The following is an 11,442-nucleotide window of genomic DNA, read 5'->3' on the forward strand; positions in this document are numbered from 1 at the left end:
ATCTCAGACTGATGGATTACTAAAGATGTCTTCACAGCTGAACTTAGAAGCAAGTCATGGAGCCCTTGAAGGGGGCATCCATATACCTGACACTATTCTGATACTTCAATAAAGTTAAAGGTTCAATATCATGTATCTCATTTCCCACATCTAAAACATACCTGGAGTGTTGCCTTGATTCTTTCATGTATGTTTGAGAAGTTTCAGAAAGAGCAGGGGTTTATAAAAAGACAGAGGCCAAATTTCAAGGCATTAAATAAATTAACCAAAAAATATATGTACATATCCCCCTGAAGCCCCGCCTCTGGTAACCACACGTGCAGGTGTGTCAGTCAGCCTCTCTCACCCCAGATCAGGAGGAGACTGTGGCTGATGTTCAGAGATTAGCTCGGTTTCTCATGTCCATATTGACTGGCAGCTTCTGTCTGATTTATCGGTGCAGCAGTTTGCTGTCCTCCTCTTAGAAATCCTTGTTGCACATAAACATGGAGCCTAACTGTGTCCTGGCCCTCAGACCTTAGAGTCTCGACTGAAGACCAGTCTGCCAGAGGACCTGGGCGAGGCTCTGTCCAACGGAACCGTCCTCTGCCAGCTGGTCAATCAGATCCGGCCTCGCTCCGTGTCAATCATCCACATCCCCTCCCCTGCAGTGGTGAGTGCTGATCAGCCCATTCCTGCCTCCTTCCTCTTAAACTCCATTGGAAGGGCTCAGAAAGGTGACATCAAATGTTATGTTTCCTCTCCAGCCCAAACTGAGTTCAGCTAAATCTCGACTGAACGTTGAAAACTTCATCACTGCTTGTCGCAAGCTGGGAGTCCCTGAGGTAAGGAGCTGTTCTGTTTTGGGATCAGTGTATACCTTTCTGAAGCAGTCAGAGGAGAGGTTCATGTGTTGACAGCATTTGTCTGCGTGTCTGTGTGTGTGTATCCTCAGGTGTGGACTGACTCTTGATGTTCTCATCAGTCCTCACCTGACTGCTGCTTCATCACTGTTTCCTGATGTTCTAACCGTGTTTTCCCCTGTGTGTGTGCGTGTGTGTGTGTGTGTGTCCAGTCTGAAATGTGTGTGTGCTCTGATGTGCTTCTGTGTAAGCTGCCCGGTGTTCTGCGCTGTGTGACGGCCTTGCTGGCTGTGGAGGAGGAGCGCCCCCCCCACCACTGGGCCCCTGCATCTTCAACTTCCTCTTCCTCGCTGCTGTCGCCAGACTTTCTATTGTTTTACTGCTGCATCATGGCGCTCCTCTACGCCACCTACTGCTGTCTGCTCACCTAGTGCAGCACCTCAGAGCCCTGTAGCTGTCTCTGGAGCCATGTGAGCAGTGTGTGTGTCAAATACACACTATGACTGTAGAGCAGAGGCCCTCGACTGCTCCGGCTGCAGCTATGAAGAACACTGACTGGCAGGATGGATGGGGAGACAGAGCCAGATGGAGCTGTGGTTCTGGAAAGCACGGCATGCTGAGAAAAGCTGCAAGGTGTGTCTGTATCGGAGCTTGTTGGCAGCACAAAGAGAGGCTGAAACAGAAAAACCAGATCTAATAGAGCTGCAGGAAATCCTGAATGTAGATCTATCTGAACTGATCTGATATGATCTGAGCAGGTAGATGTACATGTGCTCTGTGTTCAGGGCAGTTCTTTAACTGCTTCAGCTTCAGTTAGAAGCTTGAGGCAGCTCACTCTCTGATGGGTTCATTTTTCAGACTAAAGGCCGTTTGTCCTTTCCTTCAGTTTATCAGTGATAAACATGCTGCAAACCCAGCATGTTCAATATTTCATTTTTCCTCTAACAGAGAGACGGAACGATGCGGGTCAGTTTGTTGGAGCCCTGTGTGTAAATGTGTAAAAGCACCAGGATAAATGGATCTTTTATTGCAGTAGTATAAACTGACATTCTGGAGAAATCCAACTTTTATTTTGAGGACATTTATCCATTTATTAGTTGTCACAATAACAGCAACAGTCCAATCATTAGTTTCCCTAGTGTAAACATTCCCTCCCAGTCTTCTCCTTTAATAGAGAACTGTACCTTTAATAGAGTACAGTTCTACAGACAGATCTGATAATTTCTCTCTTGCTTCAGATCAACCCACAGGTTCGCCACAGGGTTTACGTCACCATGGCAGCAGGTTGACCTTGTGTCTGCTGAACCATATCTGTCTCCATTTGGGTCATTGTTCTGTGGCAATAACTATCTTTTTTTCTTCTTCAGATACACATTATCACATTTTTTAATTTCAAATGTTAGCTCATGATATCATGCACTAAGTTTCTAGGCTCTAGACTACAAACGGACCCAGAACATCACAGGCCCTTCACCATGTTTAACAGCTGGAATGTGATTCATTTTATAGCAAAGTGTTTGTTCCCGAGAAGCTCAGTTTCATCTGACCAAGCCTCAGTCCTACTTAAAGTTTTTGTAGAGTTCAGCAAACTGTACGTTAGTTGGTGATGGTAGGGCATCACTAATTAACTAGTGATGCCCTAACTATACCATTGCAACCATTAGACAGCAATCTAATTGTTGCTAACAAACTTTTGACTTGTTTCTACCTCCGTCCTCATCCTGCTCACTGTGTGGTGACCAGATAAATATGGCTCCTCAAAAGAAATGGACCTCTGTGTCACATCACATGTATTCCCTAGAGAAACAGGAAGTCCTGAATTACTAACTACAAGTTCCCAGAAACTCTGGTCAACTTAAAAAGTTACATATGTTTTTTTTTTTTAAAAAAAAGACGTTTAAGTTGTGTTTATTTAAAAATATTATCAGCAGTTACCTTAACAATCATTTCTAATTTAGATCATTATTTCTTAAGCTGAATAAATGCACTGATTAAAGGGTTGATTTTTCTACATTTGTATGTGTGAGATTATGCTGCTGCAATAAAAGATGTATTAATTTGTAAGCATGCGACACATCAGGGCCAAATCATTTGTCAAGTTCTTCTAGATTATTCTGATTCTACCAGCAGTTTTAGGCTAAAGAAGTCCCAGTTTTCCATCTGATTTGATTTGTTTTAATTTTTCCATGCAGAGAGAAAGAAGATATGATATTTCTGACTTACAGGTACATTTTCTTGTTAATAGATTTAAAGGTTTTTGAAAATTGTAATGTCGCTAAAGGCTCCAGCATCCTTTCTATGAAACAAATACGCAATATTAGAGTATTTATGTTATTCTCCTAGATCATAATTTATCTGCATTCTGCATCATAATATATGTGCATGAACGTCATGACGAGATGTTTACCCAGTAGAGGTCTTAGATTAATACGTTGAGCTAAAGCTCTACAACAATGTCATCTACTGTGATTTTCATCTCACAGTTCCAGAACCTTATTATGCTGATTAATTCAGCTTCAGGTTGCAAAAAACTACAACTTGAGCCATGTATCTCCAGGTGTTCCAGGTGTTTCACTTGTCCTGTCTCACCTGGAAGCCTCTGTGATCTGGTCACTCTGTGGTTCTGGAAGTCACCTGAACTCTTTGTGCCTCCAGAGGAGCTCCAGCATTTCTTCCTCAGTTTCCTGAACTGTGAATGTGATTTTTAGCCCTTCGAAAAATGCAAGTTCAACGTTGGATGTGAAGTGTTGGTGTGTGCCACTGAATGTGCCAGACAAAAAGTGCTCAACACTGAGATTGGTTTTATGCATGCTGTTTTACGTAGGAGCAACAGATGGCTCTGTTGCGCCATCAGCTCCCCCTAGTCGGTACAGAGCCTTCCAAGTTGTGTGTGTGTGTGTGTGAAGTCCTTGTTGTTGGCACTGGTCTCTTTGACCTGCTGACTTGTATAATTGTAAACGGCTTATTAAATTATTGCATTTATTTATATTTATTATGTTCTACTTTGGTTTGTGTGGAAGAAGCAGACGCTTTCATAGAAACTTAGTTCAGAAATTCAAAATTGCAGCAGATTAATATTTAATTATTGTAAGTTAAGCTAACAGTGAAGCTTTGGTTTTCTCTTGGCTCCACATCTACCAAACCGCTAGACAGCCTCTGCAGGTTCCAGCACACAGTCACCTATCTGGTGTCTTAGCTCTTATAGAAGGTGAGGGCCTGCAGATAAATTCACATTAAAAGGCATTAAAGGCAACACTTACTGCATGATTGTAGGAGATTTGGTCAGAACAGCTTAAACTGCAACTATTACAGAAAAATGGAACAAATTTAATGTCTGAACAGGAAAGTAAAAATAAAATGAATATTTATTCTCAAAATACGTCCTCTGCAAGGACTAGAGGTTGTGAGCATTCAGTATCTCTCACCTGCTGTAGATGAATGTTAAGAAGGTAGTCTAGGTTTAGATCCTTGCTCCTTGCTTCAATCACCTCCACTGGGGTAAGTGACATGTTCGCTACTGCAGTTAAGATGCAATAGAGAACAGTTAAGATCCACATCCTCCCCACCAAATGTTGCTGCAGAGCATTAAACTGCAAATGGAAACTAGAAGAAGACTTTTTTTTTTTTTTTTTTGCCCTTTACTGGTAGTTTAGACTTAAATTGCTCACATATAGTGTACAGCAGGGGTGTCCAAACATTTTTGACATATTAGCCAAAACCAAGTATTCAAGACCAGCAAAATGTTTCTATTTATTAAAAGTTCAAACTTTTTTTCTGTGTCATCAACGATAAATCACTCATTAAAAATGAAAAAGGTTTAGTTTTTCTCCTTTTTAAAAAAGGAGAAAAACTATCCCACAGTTTGGTTTTGATTTAATTCCATTTTCTTGGTTAAGAGAAAAACACCTAATGTATTCTCCAGCAACAAGTGCAGGTAGGATATTTAAAAACAGAGTACAAGGAACAGACACTCCTGGAGCACAGCCTCTGTTGGAGAACATGGCAACATTGTGTGGATGATTTGTTGTTAATCCCCCTGAAGTTCAAATCCTTTTTGGGAAAGCTGGAAGTGTGTCATTAACCCAACCTCAAACTCCAATCCAACATTGGATAACCACAACTGACACATGTCTAAATCCTTGTTTAGTTACGGAAATCTATTTGCATCACTTTAGCTGTACTATACTGTACAGTACTCTGCTGTAGTTAGAGAAACTGTTACACAGGTTGCTAACTGTAGTTAGCCTAGTGCCTGAGCTCAACCACTTTGAGAGCACCGTCTGGAACACAAGCATTCCCAGATCTGATGCTTCAATGTCCAAAGCACATTGATGGTGGCATAGTGTTTTTTTTTTTTTTGCAGGGACATCTAGAAGCTTGATTTTAGAAATGGTTTCTAATTTTTTCAACTACCTGGAGCAAACATTAAATCTTCCTGTAGTTTGAACCACACATTATAGAAGAAGAAAAGGTCCTGTATTACTGAGAATTAGAGGAAACCCAAATGAATATTAGGAGACTGTTTCTGTGCTTATCACCATTCTAATTTATAAAACATTTCTACAGTATATAATTTTTAATGCTTATTGATTGATTGATGGGCATTTAAACTAGTTTAACAGTTATATGAGCTCTATATAAGGTCACAACTTCCCTTCTGTTTTATTAATCTGCTGTTATGAGAATGATTTCAATTCAAATTTATATTTTGAGTGAATACTAGATTTGCAATAATTCCTTCACTGGCTTATATAGACCAAGCTATATTTCTACAATGGTTAGTGAAACAGAAATATTGTATTTTATACTTACATGACACTCTTGTTGACTTTAAATGACTGTTTTCCTTTCTGCTGTAAAGATCTGATTAAAACTGAAACTTTGACCCTGTGCTTTGTTTGTGCCAACTTGCTGTCATGCCTTTGCTTAATCAGCGATGAAGTTTGTGTGCTCAGGGTATCTGCAGTCACCTCAGCGTCCCGCTCAGTTTCCAGTCGCCTCCACCTCCTTTTATTAGCTTTTCATGGACCTTCATCAACAGACCAAGCCAATAGCTGATGCAATGACCAGAAACAAATTGGATTAGAATTTCTTTGTTTTATTTTCCTCAGAATGATGTCTCCAAAGCCAATCTAACAATGAAATAAATTAATGTATATTTTTTCCCTCATTATTTACAGCTTGGTTTAGGACAGTAGAAATGTCTTTAAAGCTGTGTGCTGAGTTGGATGCAGGGGTGGGGGGGCAGATACCCTGAAGTGAATCCTGTCTGTTCTGTGCTTCACCTCCTTTAAAAGCTCCTGTGTGCTCTCCAAACAGTAGGCTTCTCATCTCCTCTTCCTCCTGGCCAGCGTTTGAGCAGGTGAGTGTGCTGAGCCAAGGTCAGAGGAAAGGTCCCTGAGGTTTGTACTGCTGCTGTCTGTCTCCACGTCAGTCTGCCTGCTTCACATGTCAGCTAACAAGCTAACAAGTACTGATTCCAGGAACACATGAAGTCTGATCATCTATGGACGACACCAGTTTAGATGAAAGCTATGACCAAACTAACTTTGGTCAATGGACATATTTGATGGAACAAACATGTCCATTATATGATGACCCTCAAAGGTTACACTTATTTAGTCTGCAGCAAACAGGACGTTCAGACTGATCAGATCCTGTTTTCTCCTTCAGTGTAGTGAATCAAGTGTTACAGTGTTGTTACACCATAACAATGGTTACAATGGTTAACCATAACAACAGCCATCCAATATGAACAGACAGCCATACAAAGACAGCTTTGTATGTTCATATCATACAAAGCCAAACAGCTATCTTCAATAAAGACAAAAATGTAAAACTCGATAAATAAATACAAAAGTATACATTTTCTGTGGGTGCCATGTATGTAATATATTGAAGAATGTAAGAATTACAAGATTAAAGTTTAATTTAACTCTGCTTTTGAAAATTTTTATATTTTTATTTTATTTTATCTTAATATGACCCTAATATGCTATTGTAATATTTTTTCTACTGGCCTGGTCTGGCCCTCCAACGACAATTTTCTGTAGGCGCCATTGGCAACAGTAGCAAAGTGGCAGGTGGGGAATAAAAATACTTGTACAGATGAGTGATATCCATAAAATACAGGGGAAATTTACAAATGCAGTTATTAAACTAGCATAATATTACGCAGATTTGGAGAAATGTGCAATACATAAATGCAGAAATAAGAAAAACTGTAACTTCTATAATTTCCAGACTATAAACCACTGCTTTTTCTACATACCTTGAAAGAAGCGATGCATGATATTGATGCAGCACTTTGCTACATCCTGGATCAGCATGTGTCAGTCAAACCTGAGACAGGATCCCGGTCCGGTCCAAACGCCCAGTAGGTCGTCCGGATCATGTTCATATTCAGATCCTGTGGCCAGCAGGTTCCACAGAGGACCAGACTGACCACCTTCATTGCTAACTCCATGTGATCTGAAGTCATCGCTGCGTGCAGTCGCATGATCTTTCAACCCACCAACTGAGTGCCTAGATTCTGTTTTGCAGGTGTGAAAACACCTTTGACCTTTAATATGGTAAACAGTTCAGAACGGTTTGCTTTAACATTGCTTTAACAATTTTTTTGTTTTTATGAAATGTGCATTTCATTTATTTTACCAGATTAAATGAAATAGACTGTGACGGTCATGGTGAGGACTAAGGCCTCCTACATGGCCCAAAGTTTGCCCATGTGTCTTCTGTCTTCTGCCTATTTTATTATTATTATTATTATTCAAATTTTATTTGTTTTAAACATGTAAGAACAACAATGAAACGGACAAAAGCAAAACGACAACAGTTGCTGACATCACACATTTAGTAAGCCATCTTCTACCCACTGCTTATCTGACAGGAGCAATCAAATAATATTAGGGGTCTTGCAAGTAGTGTAACAAATGTTATGACATTGGCCTGCTGCGTTGTTATTGGTATAGCCGGAGGGTCAACCCCAAATAGAGCAGTTAGAGAACTTTGACCAATATTCCTCTTGCATATAGATGTAATTGTCCTAAAGATTAACTCCCAAATGGAGTAAAGCCTGGGGCAAAACCAAAACTCCTGCTTTGAGAAAGAAACACTGTAATTATCGCTCCAAATTTTTCATCTTAGTTACTCTGTTTTTCCATGTATCCGAATGAGTGCTTAGTCCCCTCCGCCCCCAACGCCTCACACCCCACCCACCCCTCCCTCCCACCTGCCTGGCTGCTTGTTTCAGAGGGAAGTGGGAGTAAGATTCATTTAATGGCTTTTCATGTCAAACCTGTAGGCAATAAACACTCACATTTGACAGCTTGCGCAGATGGCTTTGGTATTCAGTGTGTACCAGATTGAAATGACATGTTTTGATGCATATTGCCACAGAGTTCTTTTTTTTTTTTAACGCATTAACTTCCCTGTGCTCTTTATATCTAAATCCCAGCTATATGCGTCAGGCTGCAGAGTAGTTCAATCAGAGGTATTCTGTTATTAAAATGAGTCCAGGAGCTAGATGCAGAATAATGCTCAGCGAACACATTTCCTTCCATATGCAGGATGGAAACTGGGATGCATTCACCTCACACTCTTTACCTGGCTATATAGCATTGAAAGGAATTTATTTTCAGTTCAGTTTATTTAGCGTCAACTCACAAAAATTCCCAGAAAAAAATCTTATCACTTTATATTATGTTTTTGTAATAAACTCAGCCGCTGTAGCAATGTATTATAACAAAATTTAACTTGGATAAAGACAGATCTTATTTCTGGGACTTAAAGAGTCAATTCTTTGATATCAGATACAAAAAGTCACTTAGCAAGTCCAGTGTTCATTTCAAATTAAAGAAAACAAAGTTTAGAAATCAGTCAAGAGTTATGTAATTATCATGATCTCTGAAACTTAAATAAGTGCCAGATTTTTCCATCTCTAATAGTTCCTTCAATAATTGCGATATTTGAAATCATTAGCGATAACAATTGTCTGGATGTGAAGCCGTAGTTTTCTAGCAGTGTAGCTTAAGTGCTGTGACAATTGAGATGGATGAAATATTTGTGCTGCTCTAAAACTAATTTGCATCCTAATAGGTGATTGCTGCAGTTAAGATATTGACAGCTTAAAAAAACCCACTTTGAAAAAAACCTATTCAAAACATAATTTTGTTTACAATTATTAAAATTATATTAAATGATAAATTTTTAAAACTAATTATTTTTTTGTGACTAGAGTAATTATTCTGCCTATGCTCTTTGCTACAGAAATGGTAATTTAGTTGCTGTTTGACATTTTATGCCACCTTAGTTTTCATAGAGCTGTTCTCATTAGTAGATGTAAGGATTTTAGTTGCCTGCAGGAGAAGCACATGATTTTATACAGAAATGGTAGGGAAAGGAGAGTTTATATTTTCTGATAAAAATTATAATTAATAATTCAGTTACATATGAATTCAACTGAACCATTATGCAGCTCATTTAATAAAAAAAAAAGTAATTGAGAGCTATAATGCTCTAATAAACTAACAAAAATGGGAACAACATCTCAATCTGTGTGCAGGTTGGGAGGTTCTGTGAACCATGAAGCCATGCAGCTCTATGGTTCACAGAATATAAGTCACATGTAAAATTATTCAGAGTTTTACTTTAAAAGCTCTTATTGCATGAGATGGCTGGTAATTGGACACATGTAAAATTCATTCTCATCTGTTGTAGTGATACCATTACACAATATGCTCTATTCAGTTACATGGACTCTAATTAGGCTCATCCTACATTCTGATGGAACTACGGTTTCACAGTGTGGACTGACTACTGTACATGTTAACATTCATATTAGAGACAAAAACGACGCAGAGAAAACACCATTTGCTCTAATTCTGCTGCATATTTTTTACCTTAACCAATTTAATCTTTTGAAAATATTTTTTTATAAACAGAACAAAAAGCCCAGGAGAATTTAGATTTTTTTTCTTCCCTCCGCAATCCAACTCCCAGGTTGCTCATGTTGCCAGCCACGTCAGTCAAATCTGATCAAGCCCAAAGAGTCCCACAGGAGCAGACTGATGTAGATTTTGACAGTTGATCTATTAATAAATAATAAGTGTGGATGTTTACTACAAAGCTGTGATGACATTAATTAAATCATGAATTATTAATTTTGCTGAGAAGCAGGAGTAATGCGGCTACTTTTCAATCCTCAGCAAATTCAGAAATCCACTGCATGTTTCTTACATGACTACTATTGTATCCCTGGCAGGACTCCTTGTGTTCACCACAACTCATCCTGGAGGACGAGGGCCTGAGCCGGCTGGCCCAGATTGTTCAAGTGCTGTTGGAACTGGCAGATGGCTCCCGAGGGGCCCCTAAGCAGGAAACATTGACTGCTGCTGGCTCTACTCAGAGCCAATAGCTGTGTCAGTGAAAAGTGACATCACCCAACAGCCAGTCATCGCCCTTAATGTGTTTCATCTTAAAACCTTTTATACATTCCAGTAACTTTTTTGTCAGTGATAAATACATCTGCAAACACATGATGATGAAATAAATCTGAAAAGATCAAAGTATGGCGTCTTATTTCATATGGATCAGAGATGAGATTCTCATGCCTGCACTGTAATATTGGGGGACAGAATGATGTTTATGTAAATGAAAAATGAATCATCCTCATCACACATAATTATCTGAGCCCAAATCCAACAAGTTTAGAATGTCTTCATTCTAAACTTGTTTTTAACTCCATATTTGCTTTATATGACCACATCAGAATACCTGGAGAATTTTTTATTGTAACATAAACTTAATGAGCCAAACAGTTTTCATGCTGTGTTGATTTTGAGGATTTTTGTCTGGATCAGATTTGATTGATTTGCTGTGGTTGAAGCTGATCTCTGTAACCGGCCCACAGGTTTAAAATCTGATCGAACCTTTCAGAACAGTAAGTTTGAGTTGAATGAGTCACGAGCTTGAATGCATGAACATGGCAGATCCTGATCTGTTCATTATATTGATCCTATTCTGTAATGGTCACACTAAGCTCAGCAAACAATGTATTGGCATATTTTCAACAACAACAACAAAAATGCATACAAACTTTTTTTTCAACAGAACATAGAAAAAAACAACATTTTAACTGTGAGAAAACCTAGAGCTTTCCAGAAGTAAATGCTTTGATTAGTTTCTTCTAAAAGGGCAGTACTATGTATTTTCCATGCACATTGGAAAATGTGCCTGGCAGAATCACATAGTACCGCCTGGCATAAATATCCAATTCACTTATTTGATATTTATAGCATTTTTATAAGACTTGAAAGAAATATTAGTTTGTAATTTAATGCCTTGAAATTGGGCCACTTCTCTCTTTAAAAACTCAGAAACTTCACCTTCAGGAAGTCACAACATGGCTCCTCTAGCAACATTTTTACCAGTGCTGCATTGAGAAGTGACTCATATAATGAGCTCAATTGATGCGCAGTTCCACCATGTGTTTGCTAAATGCTCCTGGCTAGTCTGAAGGAGCTGAGTGTGGAATTGCAGGGGAGGGCTGGTCTGTGAAGCTTGGGAACTGCAGCTCTGAGGAGGAGAAGGCAGAGCTTGG

At 39.1% G+C, this 11,442-nt stretch overlaps 1 protein-coding gene across 3 annotated transcripts in view; it reads left to right on the top strand.

Moving 5' to 3' along the window:
• The window catches only part of lrch4 (leucine-rich repeats and calponin homology (CH) domain containing 4), a 53,720-nt gene extending 43,312 nt beyond the window's left edge, over positions 1 to 10,408 (top strand). For 2 of the 3 annotated variants that reach the window (XM_044097807.1, XM_044097808.1), the window contains exons 16-18: positions 515 to 652; positions 747 to 824; positions 1,055 to 3,834. In XM_044097807.1, coding sequence (XP_043953742.1) covers positions 515 to 652; positions 747 to 824; positions 1,055 to 1,273 — 435 coding nt within the window. In that variant the 3' untranslated portion in view covers positions 1,274 to 3,834. Of the gene's footprint in view, positions 1 to 514; positions 653 to 746; positions 825 to 1,054; positions 3,835 to 10,104 lie in introns of those variants that run through there. The other variant, XM_044097809.1, reaches the window with a different exon arrangement.
• Positions 10,409 to 11,442: the final 1,034 nt, after the last annotated feature.

This window comes from Gambusia affinis, linkage group LG18 (assembly GCF_019740435.1).
Source record: "Gambusia affinis linkage group LG18, SWU_Gaff_1.0, whole genome shotgun sequence".
Taxonomy (NCBI): domain Eukaryota; kingdom Metazoa; phylum Chordata; class Actinopteri; order Cyprinodontiformes; family Poeciliidae; genus Gambusia; species Gambusia affinis.